The following is a 14,167-nucleotide window of genomic DNA, read 5'->3' as shown; positions in this document are numbered from 1 at the left end:
GACACAAGCCTCCTGGGAGCACGCACTGCACGCCGGGGATCCTAACTGTCCCTCACCCCACGTTCATGGCCGGAGCTCGGAGCAGAGCCCTACACCCTGCCTCTGCGAGGGGCATTGCAGGCTGTTCTGCCCCAATCCCTGCTGCGCAGCCTCTGTACACATCTGTCCACTGAGGGAGGAAGGCCCTGAAACACCCACCCCCCCCAGGAGGACTTGGAGAGTGGGGCCACCGCCCTGGCTTCAGGCTCTGCCCCCACCCACCGCCTGGCGCCCCCCACCCTGCCCGCTGGCCTTCACTGGTCTCACCCATCGGTGGCTTTTGTCTGTTTTTGTTTTTAGGTAAAACTCACATGACATAAAACCACTTTAAAGCAGACAGTTCTATGGAATATAGCACATTCACAGTGTTGTGCAACCATCACCACAATTTTAGAACGTTTTCATCACCCCAGAAAGAAACCTTGTACCCATCAGCAGCAGTTCCTATTCTTCCCCGTCTCATGGAAGCCACCACTGTCCCCAGGGCCTAATTTGCTGTACCGGACGTTTCGTATCAAGGGAATCATACGTATCCTTCGGTGTCTGGCTGCTTTCACTTAGCCTAGTATTTTATTTTTTTTTAATTGAAATGCATTTTTAAATTCCTCCATTGATTTATTTGCTTTATTTATTTATTTGTTTGTTTGTTTAAAGACAGAATCTCACTCTGTTGCCCAGGCTAGAGTGAGTGCCATGGCATCAGCCTAGCTCACAGCAACCTCAAACTCCTGGGCTCAAGGAATCCTCCTGCCTCAGCCTCCCGAGTAGCTGGGACTACAGGCATGCGCCACCATGCCCGGCTAATTTTTTTCTATGTATATATTAGTTGGCCAATTGATTTCTTTCTATTTATAGTAGAGACGGGGTCTCGCTCTTGTTCAGGCTGGTTTCGAACACCTGACCTTAAGCAATCTGCCTGCCTCGGCCTCCCAGAGTGCTGGGATTACAGGCATGAGTGAGCCACCACGCCCGGCCGCTTGTTTATTTATTTTTTTCAGAGTATTATGGGGGTACAAATGTTTTGGTTATGTAAATTGCTTTTGTACATTTGAGTTGAAGTGTGCCCGTCGCCCAGTGTGCATCGGATGGGTGGGAGTTTACCTGTCCCATCAGGATTCATTCACACTGTAGCACGTGTCATCGTGTGGATGGACCACACTCTTTATCCACTCGTCTGCCGATGACTTTTGGGCTGTTTCCATCTTTTGGCTATTGTGAACAAGGCTGCTGTGGGCATTCATATGCAAGCTTTTGTCTGAACACCTGCTTTCCATTCTTTGGGGTATGCACTCAGGAGCGGAATTGCTGGGTCACCTGGTAACGTTGTGTTTAACTTCTCGGGGAAACCACCGAACTGTTTTGCGCAGTTTGGAAAATGGCTGCACCATTTTGCTTTCCTATCAGCACCTTCCGAGGGTCCAGCAGTCTCCACATCTTCATGCACACTTGTCATTCTTTGTGTTTCTGATCACACCCACCCTAGCGGGCATGAGGCAGCACCTCAGCCACTGCTGGTGGATCCTGGGTCCCCCTTCCTCACGCTTGACAGGGCCAGAGTGGCCACTAGTGCAGGTGGCCTGGAAGCAGAGGCTCAGTGCCTGGTGGCTTCCAGGACCTGCCCTCCTGGGAGATTGCGCCAGACGTTGGGAGCTAAAAGCTCTGGTTGGGGGGCCGGGCGGGGTGGCTCACGCCTGTAACCCTAGCACTCTGGGAGGCTGAGGCGGGCGGATTGCTCGAGGTCAGGAGTTCGAAACCAGCCTGAGCAAGAGCAAGACCCTGTCTCTACTATAAATGGAAAGAAATTAATTGGCCAACTAACATATATAGAAAAAATTAGCCGGGCATGGTGGCGCATGTCTGTAGTCCCAGCTACTCGGGAGGCTGAGGCAAGAGGATTGCTTGAGCCCAGGAGTTTGAGGTTGCTGTGAGCTAGGCTGATGTCAGGGCACTCACTCTAGCCTGGGCAACAAAATGAGACTCTGTCTCAAAAAAAAAAAAAAACACCTCTGGTTGGGGAATCCCAGGTGCAGAGGGTAAGTGGTCCTGGGGGAGGGAGGAGTGTGAGGACAGAGTCACAAGAAGGACATGGGTGTGTGAGCAGCCTGGGAGCCTCCGGGGGGCCCTGTCCCTGGCTGCAAGGTTGTAGCCTGTCAATCACTGGGCCATGGAAGGGCTTCAGAGAAGTGGGGTGGAGACTGAGACAGAAGGGCAGAGGCATTCCAGGGGAGGCTCAGGTTTGAGTCCCTTTTTGCTTCTGCTACTAGTGTTGAATAAACCAAAATATGAACTCATTTTGGTTTAATGTGCAGACTAAATCGCAAATTACAGCAAATGTCAGAAAATATAATATTCATGTTCTTCTCTTGTCCTGGAATTTTTTTTTTATTTTTGAGACAGAGTCTCTCTCTGTTGCCCGGACTAGAGTGCAGTGGCGTCAGCCTAGCTCACAGCAACCTCAAACTCCTGGGCTCAAACGATCCTCCTGCCTCAGCCTCCCGAGTGCTGGGATTATAGGTGTGAGCCATCGTGCCCGGCCATTGTCCTGGAATTTGGTTGGCTATCACGACTGCTATCCTGCTGTGCACTTTCATGCACAGGCCCCCGTAATCCCAGGACGACCCTCGGAGGCACAGTCATTGTGCCCTGCTTTAAAGAAGAAAAAACGGGCCAGGCGCAGTGGCTCACGCCTGTAATCCTAGCACTCTGGGAGGCCGAGGCAGGCGGATTACTCGAGGTCAGGAGTTTGAAACCAGCCTGAGCAAGAGCGAGACTCCGTCTCTACTATAAGTAGAAAGAAATTAATTGGCCAACTAATATACATAGAAAAAATTAGCCGGGCATGGTGGCGCATGCCTGTAGTCCCAGCTACTTAGGAGGCTGAGGCAGGAGGATTGCTTGAGCCCAGGAGTTTGAGGTTGCTGTGAGCTAGGCTGACGCCACGGCACTCACTCTAGCCTGGGCAACAAAGTAGACTCTGTCTCAAAAAGAAAAAGAAGAAGGAGAAGAAACGGAGGCACAGAGAAATGTCTCCGGCCTTGCCTGGGATCTCCCCACCGGGGGGTATGTGGCTCTGAGCCGTGCCAGCGGGGGAGCACTCTGCCAGGTAGGCCATGCAGCGGGAAGCTAGAGCAGGAAGCTAGCCCTTCCCTGCCCTGGACGTGGAGTAACAGGCGGCTAGAGGCAGAGGCCCCTGGGGCAGGTTCTGGTTCAATGCTGAAACCAGGCCCAGGTCAGCCTGCCGACCTGGGGGCGGGGGCACCAGGAGAACACCTCAGGCTGGGACCTGTGCTTGAGGTTACTGGGGCTGGCTAGTTCCAGGCATGGCCTTTAAACTGTCCCAACAAGAATTTCTGAATGACCAGAGCTAATTGCAAGTCTCAGCTCTTCCGCTAGCTTCTCCGAACTCACTTCCCCTCGTCAGGGAAATGGGCGCACACCTGAGGCCTGGGTGGGTGCCTGCTGCGTGGACCTTGCTGTCACCCAGCCGGCCTCCCTCCCGGCTGAGTGCTCGGCCTGACGTTGGGCCCCGTGGTTTACACTAGGGCCCCGTCGCCCCTCAAATGCTCGGTGCAGCAACTCTAGAGAGTTCTCCATGGTCTCACTGCGTTTTGCAAGAGCCGGGCAGTAGGCCTGCCTGCGTGGGTGGACGTTCTTCCTCCAGCCCCTCTCCGCCTGGGCGCTGGGGACAGCTGGGGGGGGGGCCTGCGACTGGGACAGCATCCTGGCAGCCTTTCGTCCTGTCCCTGCCCCAGGAGGTGCTGCAGGTGCCTCCCAAGTGCTGTCTGCTGCCCACTGCCCTTACTTAGGAGGGACTCTGGAAGTCCTGCCCCAGGTCTGCACCCTTGTCTCGAAAGGCAAGACCTGTTTCCTGTCTTTAGAAGGGAGGCAAGGACCTCCAGCAGACTGCAGGCAGGAGCGTGAGGGAGAAAAAGCCAACCAAAGTGCAGACACACCTTGTGTGCTCCCAGGGTGACCCTGTGCTTGCTACTCCCCACCACCCACCACTCCAGTGGGAAGCCCCATGAACAAACACCTGTCCTCACTCCTCGATTTTGATTCCTGACAGCAATCTCATGGTCCTCAGTGACTCGAACCTTGGGATGCAGCAGGAGGTGCGCCCAGAAGGTGAGGCGATGGGCGAATGCACTTGGTTGCCTGGAGGTCACCAAGCGAAGACCACGCCAGCGGCTTCCCACCCTGGGCTCCGCCAGTGGCCGCTGAGGCAGGGGGAGGTTTGGGGGGTCTTCGGCACGGGGCACAGCAGCCAAGTGCACAGGGAGGAAGATTCGGGACCTCATACCGCGGCCTACCGACCTGGGTAAGTCGCAGCGCCCCTCACCCAGGGCCCACTCGGGCGCGGGACTGGGCGACTCCCCCGCGGCGCCGAGCTGGGGCGCCCTGTCCCTCCCGCAGGTCGCCCAGGGAGCCAGGGCCTCGCGCCCCACCTGTCCGCTCCTCCGGGAGGCCCCGGCGCCGCTGCTGCCGGCCCCTCGGCGCGAAGCCCTGTGTCCGCCGCCGCTTTGATCCCGGGGGGCCCTGCTGGATAAAAGTCCCTGGCGGCTCCGCGCCAGCGCCAGAGGGGGAGCGCAGCGGAGCCGGGCGCACCAGCCAGGCGGTGCAGGACGAGCGACGCTGAGAAGCCCGGCCGCGGGGCCGCCTGCGCTGGCCGCGGTGAGTGCGCGGCGCCGGGGCCGTCCGGGGTAGGGGAATGCCCGGCCACAGCAGTCCAAGTCGCCCACGGGCTGCTCTGGACCTGGGCAGTTGGGGGAGGGGCGGTGCGGAGGAAACCGTCGGACCCAGGTGAGCGCACCCGCCCTGCGCCCCCAGCCCGTCGGGCGCGGACCGCTGCGCCCCAAGCGGAGTCCCCGAGCGCGGAAAAGCCTTGCTCCTCCCTGTCGCTCCCCTCCCCCCGCCGCCCCTTCCAGCTGCCCCGGGGCGGGGGCGGCGGCGCCGGGCTGGCCGCGGTGAATGGAGCCGCCTGGGCCGCGCGGCCGCGCTGCCCCCCACGGAGCCGGGCCGGGAGCGCCTCCGGCGGCCGCGGCAGGGTAGTCCAGGCCCCTCCGTCAGCCTTGCGGTTTGGGAAGAAAAGGCGATGCCTCCGCCAAGAAAAGAGCGAGCGCGGCCCCCTCCCCCCTCCGCCAAGCCCGGGCGGCGGCGGCGGCGGCACATCTAACGCGCGGGCACCCGGGCCGCCGCGGCCCCCGCGAACTACGCCCAGGCTCGGCCCCCGCCGCTCATTGGCGCGGGCCGGAGCCAGCGCACCCAGACCCTGCGCTGCCCTGGGCCGGCCGGGTGCGGAGCCCCTGCTGCGGAGGCCGACGGCACCGGCCCGAGAGCCTCGACGCCTGACCGCCGCGCCTTCTCCGCCAGGCCCGGCGGGCGGGAGCGGGGCGAGCGAGCAGGAGCAGCCAGCGGCCCGGGCGCCCCCGGCCCAGCGCCCCGACTGCCACCGCCTCAAGGCCCCCCGCTCTCCGCAGGTGGCTGCAGACCCGCGCGGCGCGGCCATGGGCCGAAGGGTGCGCGTGCTGCTGCTGCTGGGCCTGCTGCACTGCGCCGGGGGCGGCGAGGGCAGGAAGACCTGGCGGCGCCGCGGCCAGCAGCCGCCCCCGCCGCCGCCCCTGCAGCGGGCCGAGGCGGCGCCGGCGGCCGGACAGCCGGTGGAGACCTTCCCGCTGGACTTCACGGCCGTGGAGGGCAACATGGACAGCTTCGTGGCGCAGGTCAAGAGCCTGGCGCAGTCCCTGTACCCCTGCTCCGCGCAGCAGCTCAACGAGGACCTGCGCCTGCACCTCCTGCTGAACACGTCGGTGACCTGCAACGATGGCAGCCCGGCTGGGTAAGGCCTGCGCCGGCCCGGACCCCCGCCCGAGGACCCCGGCGCGCTCGGGCGCCCGCCTCGTCGCCAGTGGCGCGCGCACCCTCCGCCTCCCCGCCCCCGCCCGCGCGCAGCCTCCCTGCTGGACCTTCCCCTGGCTGGCAGTCCCGGCCGTGCCCCCCAGGAAGAGCTCCCGTCGGGCGCCCGGTGGCGCCGGCCCTGGGGAGGGCCCGGATCGATGGCTCGCCACCCGGGCCGCGGGCAGCGCTCAAGGCCTGGTCCCCCGCCAGATCGGGCACTGACCCCTCAGCCCCTTTGCTCGCGCCCTTCGGCCCCTGGGCGAGCAGATGGTAGTCCGAGGACAGTGGCCCTGGCTCCAGCAGGTAGAGGCGACACAGGGGGCGGGGAGAGTCCTGCTGCCCCTACCCCCCACCCCGCTCCACTCCGGGCGCCAGGGATCCGGCGCCAGCGGGGGGCGAGGAGGCGGCGCAGGTAGGACGCGGACGCGCACCCCCGCCCGGAGTAGATAGGGAAGACGCGAGGCCGAGGGTCGGGGAGGGACGGGGACGCCGCGCGCTCGGTGCACCGACGACACCCCGAGGAAGGCGACGTCAGTCGGGCTGGCTGCAGGTTGCGACAGCGCCGCGGCGCCCGCGTCCCGGCCCCGCCCGCGCACCCCGCTCCGGCGCGGCGCCGCCCCCCGCGAGGGCCACTGCGCCCGGGGACCCGTCCGGCCGCGGCGCCGAGGTCGCAGCGGGTCCCGCGCCGGGCGGGCCGTGGGGATTTTCCACGCGCCGCGCAGCCCCTCGCGGCCTTCCCCGCCCGCGAGCGCCCCCTCCCGGACCCGCCGCCGCCCGCGCGCCCCGCCACGGCCTGGCCGCTGGCGCCCCCGTGCGGCCGCCGCGCGCCCGGCGACAGGTGGAGCGACCCCTCCCCAGCGGGCGCGGGCGCGGGGACGCGTGCGGCCGGGTCCCCGCCGCCCCGCCGACCGCCCGCCGCGCGTCCTTCCCCGCAGCTACTACCTGAAGGAGTCCAAGGGCAGTCGGCGGTGGCTGCTCTTCCTGGAAGGTGCGTCCCGGGGAGGCGGGAGTGGGCGGGGGCCCCTGGGCGCGGGCCCTGAGCCGGCGGCTGTGCCCACAGGCGGCTGGTACTGCTTCAACCGGGAGAACTGCGACTCCAGATACGACACCATGCGGCGCCTCATGAGCTCCAAAGACTGGCCGCGCACTCGCACAGGTCAGCGCCCTTCGGGACAGCGGGGCGGCGGGGTCACGGCAGGCCCCTCCCTGGAGCCGCGCGTCTTCCCTGTGAGCTCTCTGAGTCCCCCAACATGGGAGCTCTCGCCCCAACAACCGAGAGGTGCTTGCCAGGGCTGCACCTGCCACGGCCCTCGCGCTTCGGAGCAGCTGGCAGGCGGCCGCGCTGCCAAGGGGGCATCCGGATGCGCACAGCGTGGCCGGGCGTCGCGGCCGTGGTGGCTTCCTGGGGCAGCCAAACCCTTCATCCCCGCTTTCCCGGCAGCCTGGGTTCAGGCCCGCAGCGCCTCTAGCTGGGTTGCTGAGGCCAAGTAGGGCCCCCAACTCCCACGCACTCTCCTATGGTCCCCAAACCCTGCACGGCCCCTCCCACCAGGAAGACCCACCACCCCTGTGTCCCCAGGAACAGGGATCCTGTCCTCACAGCCAGAGGAGAACCCCCACTGGTGGAATGCCAACATGGTGTAAGAGGGGCATGGGGCTCTTCCCGGGGGTGGTCCTTCCTGGAGGGGGGTCCTTCCTGGAGGGGAGTCCTTCCTTGGGGTTCCTGTCCTGGGGGTGGTCTTTCCTGCAGGGGGGGTCCTTCCTTGGGGTTCCTGTCCTGGGGGTAGTCCTTCCTGGAGTGGTCCTTCCTTTGGGGGTGTCCTGTTCCAGGGGGGTCCTGTCCTAGAGGTAGTTCTTCCTGGGGTGGTCCTGTCCTGGGGGTGCTCCTTTCTAGGGGGGTCCTGTCCTGGGGGTGCTCCTCTCTAGGGAGGTCCTGTCCTGGAGGTGCTCCTTTCTAGGGGGGTCCTATCCTGGGGGTGCTCCTCTCTATGGGGGTCCTGTCCTGGGGGTGCTCCTTTCTAGGGGGGTCCTATCCTGGGGGTGCTCCTCTCTAGGGGGGTCCTGTCCTGGGGGTGCTCCTTTCTAGGGAGGTCCTGTCCTGGGGGTGCTCCTTTCTAGGGAGGTCCTGTCCTGGGGGTGCTCCTCTCTAGGGAGGTCCTGTCCTGGGGGTGCTCCTCTCTAGGGGGGTCCTGTCCTGGGGGTGCTCCTTTCTAGGGGGGTCCTGTCCTGGGGGTGCTCCTTTCTAGGGGGGTCCTGTCCTGGGGGTGCTCCTCTCTAGGGAGGTCCTGTCCTGGGGGTGCTCCTCTCTAGGGGGGTCCTGTCCTGGGGGTGCTCCTTTCTAGGGGGGTCCTGTCCTGGGGGTAGTCCTTCCTGGGGGCCCCTAGGCAGCAGAGGGCCGTGGCAGGCTCACACCGTCCTGTGTTGCAGTTTCATCCCCTACTGCTCCAGTGACGTGTGGAGTGGGGCTTCGTCCAAGTCTGACAAGAGTGAGTCCCCCAGCTTCCCCAGGGATGACGGGGCGGGTACCTGGGCTTCTGGGGAGAAGCAACCTCCAGCCTTTCTCAAACTCTTGACCCGGCGTCCCAGGTGCCTGCCCTGTGCACGCACTGCCTGCTTGTTCATGACTGGCCTGGCCCCTGTGGGGGTCCTTACTCCTGTGTGTTCCCCGGGGAGGGGCCCCCTGGACAGCCTGGTGCATCTGAGCCACCTCCCCTCAGTCCACCCAGCCCCTGGCCCATCTCCAGGAAGATCACCCCCTCTCCCGGCCCCCAGCCATACCCCTCTGCCAGCCAACGTGGGGGAGGAGACCGTTCTGTCCGCCCAGGCCCCCACCTGAAGCCCCTCCTCCCCCACACAGACGAGTATGCCTTCATGGGCGCCCTCATCATCCAGGAGGTGGTGCGGGAGCTTCTGGGCAGAGGGCTGAGTGCGGCCAAGGTGCTGCTGCTGGCTGGGAGCAGGTGGGCAGGGCGGGGCTGGGGGCGGGGCATGGGGTGGGGGTGTGGGGCTGGGGCAGACCCTGGACAAGGCTGGGGTGGGAGCATGCATGGGAGGGAAGGGGGGTGAGCCTGTGCAGACCCCAGGGCCCAGTCCTCTGGCCGTACAGAGCCCTGGTGGCAAGGCCTTGGCAGGTGGCCGGGAGGGGCAGAGGCCGGAGCCAGGGGACCCAGCATGGGCAGGGAGATCCGAGGTCCGGCCTCAGAGTGCCCCATGACTGGGAGCTGGCCAGAGAAGGCTTCTGGACCTGTGGCTCTTGGCGTATGGGAAGGCTGGGCTGCAGCGACCCAGGTAGCTGGTCAGGGGTCAGCAGCGGATAACGCCCAGTAGCCGGGGATTACCTGTCCTGGTCACCGTGTCCCAGCAGGTATGCAGGATACCCAGGGCACATGTGGAATGGATGAAGGGCCCCAAGGCCAAGTAGGTTATCTTCATTTTCTGATAAGGAAACAAGTAAATTGGCAGGTAGAGAAGAGGGCTCAGTGTTGGGGAGCTGTGGCCCCAGCTGGGGGCTGGGCAGAGAGAAAGCCCCAGGTGGGCTGGCAGAGGGGTCTGGCTCCATGACCTGCCAACCTCAGCTCTGGGCCTGTGTCGAGTTCTGCCTCCTGGACCTGGAAGGGCCCCAGGTCTCGTCTGTGTGCAGCTCAGAACGCGTAGGGGTGCTTGCCTCTCCTGGGCGAGCTCGGGGGGCTGAGTGGGCCGTGGGGAGAGGTGGGTGCCTCTGCCCAGCCACCTGGCCTCACGCCGGGCCCTCCCCGCAGTGCCGGGGGCACGGGGGTGCTGCTGAACGTGGACCGCGTGGCGGAGCAGCTGGAGGAGCTGGGCCACACGGCCATCCAGGTGCGCGGCCTGGCCGACTCGGGCTGGTTCCTGGACAACAAGCAGTACCGCCGCACGGACTGCGTGGACACCATCACCTGCGCGCCCACGGAGGCCATCCGCCGGGGCATCAGGTACCCCGGAGAGAGGGCCCGGGCGGGCACTCCCTGGGCAAAGGGCCTGGGGTGGAGGCATCTGTGGGAGAGGGGCTCCGGGAGGGCCACCGCAGCCTAAGCCTCGAGCACTGTGGCCCCAGGTACTGGAACGGGGTGGTCCCGGAGCGCTGCCGGCGCCAGTTCCAGGAGGGCGAGGAGTGGAACTGCTTTTTCGGCTACAAAGTCTACCCGACTCTGCGCTGTGAGTGGGCGGCTGGGGTGGGGCGTGCGCAGGGGCAGCGTGGGGCGTCCACACTTCCTAGGCCCTCTCTCCTGAGCATCCAGTGTGGACCGCGGCCCCTGCAGAGGCCAGGCCCGGGACCTCTGTCCTGGCCCAGGGAGCCCAGATCTGCACCGGGGTGACCCGTCTCTGCTGCTTGCCTGGGACTTTCCTGTCCTCAGCTCTGAAACCCCCGGTCCCAGGCACGCTAGGACGGCTGGTGGCCCTGTCTACACCGGTGGTCAGGGGTGTGCTTCAGAGGTTATTCCGTGGTGGCCCCTCTCTGCTGTGGGGATGTCGGCCAGTCCGTCCCCAGCCCCACACTCGGAGGAGTCATGAGGTCACATGTGAGGGGACATGTCACCAAACTCTGGTCAAGGTGGGGCCCGTGAGAGCCAGGCTGAGCTGGTGGGGGTTAACCCGGGTCCCTCTTCAAGGAAAGGTGGGTTTTAAAGGAGGCACACCGACACCCGTGGGGAGAGCCTGTCGTGGGGCCTGGGGGGTGGAGCTCTGGGGTGGGGGCGGAGCTCTGGGGTGGGGGCGGAGCCTGCGGAGGCCCAGCTGAGCCACGCCCCTCCCCGCCCAGGCCCCGTGTTCGTGGTGCAGTGGCTGTTTGACGAGGCCCAGCTGACCGTGGACAACGTGCACCTCACGGGGCAGCCGGTGCAGGAGGGCCAGTGGCTGTACATCCAGAACCTGGGCCGAGAGCTCCGCGGCACTCTCAGAGACGTGCCGTGAGTGCGGGCCCGGGACCCCGGGGCTGGGAAGCTCACGCAGCCCCTGCAAATCCACGGCAAACCACCTGACTTAGAAATAGAGGTCTCCGCCCAGGTGCGGTGGCTCACGCTTGTAATCCTAGCACTCTGGGAGGCCGAGGCGGGCGGATTGCTCAAGGTCAGGAGTTCAAAACCAGCCTGAGCGAGACCCCGTCTCTACTATAAAAATAGAAAGAAATTAATTGGCCATCTAATATATATATATATAAAAAAATTAGCCGGGCATGGTGGCTCGTGCCTGTAGTCCCAGCAACTCAGGAGGCTGAGGCAGTAGGATTGCTTAAAGCCCAGGAGTTTGAGGTTGCTGTGAGCTAGGCTGACGCCACGGCACTCACTCTAGCCTAGGCAAGAAAGCGAGACTCTGTCTCAAAAAAAAAAAAAAAAAAAAGAAATAGAGGTCTCCGCCCAGGTGCGGTGGCTCACCACGCCTGTAATCATAGCACTCAGGGAGGCGAGGCGGGAGGATCACTTGAGCCCAGGAGTTGGAGGTTGCAGTGAGCTGTGATGACGCCACGGCACTCTAGGCCGGGGCAACAGAGCGAGAGACTCTCTCCAAAAAAAAATAAATAAGCAGAGGTCTCAAAAATGGCAGAATATTCGTCTGCCGCTGGCCGGTGGGCCCTGCCTGGCGGAGGCGGACCCTGAGCAGGGATTTGGGGGCGTGAAGGGATGAGGGTGGCAGGGAGTGTGCAGCCTGGGGCGCGAGGCCTGGGCCAGGGGCAGCGGGCGGCGGGCACAGCAGCAGGAGGGGTGGAGGCTGTGACAGCTCCCAGGGAGTGCGGAGGGGCCGTGGGGCTCACGGGGTGCTGTCTCCACCCCACCAGGGCCAGCTTCGCCCCCGCCTGCCTCTCCCACGAGATCATCACGCGGAGGTCAGTGTCCCGGGCCCTGGGGCAGCTGGTGGCGGCCGCGTTAGCTCCAAAGGCCCCCCCCATCCCCCCAACTTCGCACTTGCCTCCCGAGGGCCTCCTCTGGCCCTGGGTAAAGGGTCTCCCTCCAGGACTGCCAAGGCCGCCGTGGTGACAGCAGCCACGGGGCCCCTCTGTGGTAGCCATGCCACGCAGGCCCCAGTGACCTCACCTGGGTTTCTGTCCGCAGCCACTGGACCGACATTCAGGTGAAGGGGACCTCGCTGCCCCGAGCGCTGCACTGCTGGGACAGGAGCCTCCACGACAGCCACAAGGCCGGCAAGGCCCCCCTGAAGGGCTGCCCTGTCCACCTGGTGGACAGCTGCCCCTGGCCCCACTGCAACCCCTCCTGCCCCACCATCCGGGACCAGCTCACCGGGCAGGAGATGAACGTGGCCCAGTTCCTCATGCACATGGGCTTTGACGTGCAGACGGTGGCCCAGCAGCAGGGCCTGGAGCCCAGCAAGCTGCTGGGGATGCTGAGCAGCGGAAGCTAGGGGGACTGCCTGGAGGAGGAGCCACGGCCCGGTGCCACGTCAGTCTTCCTGCCTCTCGACCACCCAGCCAAGCCACCGGCCCAGCCTTCCCTGCCCCTCTCGCCCTGCCTTCAGGAGGCCAGAGCTGGGGGACTTGCTGTCAGCCCCAGCTGTGGCCTGGGGACCCTTCCCAGCCCGCGCCCCCGGGCCTCCCTCAGCATCCAGCGGTGGGGGGGCCAGAGCGAAGCACTGAATTCCTCCACCCCCAGCCCACTCAGCCTCCCCAGCCCTGCCGATCAGCCCTTTTGTACTATTTTATAAAGTGACTTTTTTATTACTTTAAATTTTTTAAAAATGAAAGTAAGTAAGAATTATATGATGAATGATATTGTTTTGTAACATATTTTTTTTAAATAATGAAAAAAACAACAACAACAACAAAAGAACCTCACCCTGCGGGCGTGTTCATTTTGCAGGCGCGGATATGCAGGCACCTGCTTCTACCGGCCCCTGCCCCACCCAGGGCAGCAGGGAGACAAGGGAGGGTGGGGGGCACAGGCTCGGGCCCCAGCCACCTCCGCCCAGCCCAGCCCCTTCCTGGGGGCTGCTTCTGCCCCTCCTTTGAGCAGGCACCCATTTCCCAGTGCTGTAGGAACCGTTCGTTTTTATTGTGTTGCTAGGCTGAGAGTCACCTAACACACACCTATTCAAATGGAACAGCTCGGTGGCACTTAGCGCATTCAACCACCAGCTCTCTAGTTTTAAAATGCTCTTATCATCTCAGAAAAACACTTCCTATCCAGCTAACAATTTCTTAAAAGTCTGCATCTTATTTATTTTTACTAGGTCACCCATGCACATGGTTCACAATTGAAAGATACAGAAAGTAGGAGGGTGGAAACACCCCCTTCTGAGCTCAGCTCCAAGCCACCTGGTTCCACTTCCAGGAGCAGGGTTACCCTGGGGACATTTCCAGGCTCTTGTTCTGTGGTCCAGGCCGGAGTGCAGTGGTGTGATCACAGCTCATTGCAGCCTCGGGCTCCCGGGCTCAGGCGATCCTCCTGCCCAAGCCTCCCGAGTAGCTGAGACTACAGGCGCCATCACACCTGGCTCATTTTTTAATTTTAATTTTATTTATTTTACTTTTTTTTGAGACAAAGTCTCACTCTGTTGCCTGGGCTAGAATGCCGTGGCGTCAGCCTAGCTCACAGCAACCTCAAACTCCTGAGCTCAAGCGATCCTCCTGCCTCAGCCTCCTGAGTAGCTGGGACTACAGGCACGCGCCACCATGCCCGGCTAATTTCTTTTATATATTTTTAGTTGGCCAATTAATTTCTTTCTATTTATAGTAGAGACAGGGTCTCACTCTTGCTCAGGATGGTTTCGAACTCCTGACCTCAAGCGATCCTCCCGCCTCGGCCTCCCAGAGTGCTAGAATTACAGGCCATCGCGCCGGGCCAGCTCTGCAGTTTTGATACCAAGGTTGTGCCAGTGCTGACCTTGGGCACCGTCCAGGGTGGAGCTTCCTTAGCCGAATTCTACACCAACTGTCACACCGGTCCCCCACTAGCCCGTGCGGTGGGTTTTATGATAAACTCCAGTTCACAGGCAGAGAAACTGAGCTTCAGAGAAACAACGTGACCCAAAGAGCCAGATGGGACTTGTACCGGGTCAGCCTTCGACCACGGACGTCAGGGAGCCTACGACCCCCGTCCAGGAGTGGGGAGAGTCCTGGAGACCCTGTGCCTCACCTCCAATGCAGGGTGTGTCCTGGGTTCTAATTCTCGGTGCCAGCGAGTCAGGGCGGCGGCCCTGGGCCTGAGAAGACCTGGGTGCAGGACCTGAGGGTGCTGGTGCCGTCTGGGCAGGTGTAGCTCTCCGG

The 14,167-nt window shown here is 63.3% G+C and overlaps 1 protein-coding gene across 1 annotated transcript; it reads left to right on the top strand.

Moving 5' to 3' along the window:
* Nucleotides 1–5,053: 5,053 nt before the first annotated feature.
* NOTUM (notum, palmitoleoyl-protein carboxylesterase) lies at nucleotides 5,054–12,673 on the top strand. The gene is made up of 11 exons (XM_012789405.2): nucleotides 5,054–5,875; nucleotides 6,870–6,922; nucleotides 6,995–7,090; nucleotides 7,514–7,574; nucleotides 8,362–8,420; nucleotides 8,792–8,894; nucleotides 9,693–9,884; nucleotides 10,007–10,107; nucleotides 10,712–10,859; nucleotides 11,726–11,773; nucleotides 12,000–12,673. Exons 1-11 carry the CDS (start codon nucleotides 5,544–5,546, stop codon nucleotides 12,304–12,306), a joined length of 1,500 nt encoding a protein of 499 aa, XP_012644859.1. The 5' UTR covers nucleotides 5,054–5,543; the 3' UTR covers nucleotides 12,307–12,673.
* Nucleotides 12,674–14,167: the final 1,494 nt, after the last annotated feature.

The sequence above is a fragment of the Microcebus murinus genome, unplaced genomic scaffold, assembly GCF_040939455.1.
Source record: "Microcebus murinus isolate Inina unplaced genomic scaffold, M.murinus_Inina_mat1.0 scaf010_hap2_Mmur4.0, whole genome shotgun sequence".
NCBI lineage: Eukaryota > Metazoa > Chordata > Mammalia > Primates > Cheirogaleidae > Microcebus > Microcebus murinus.
This window is presented reverse-complemented; position numbering and strand designations above follow the sequence as displayed.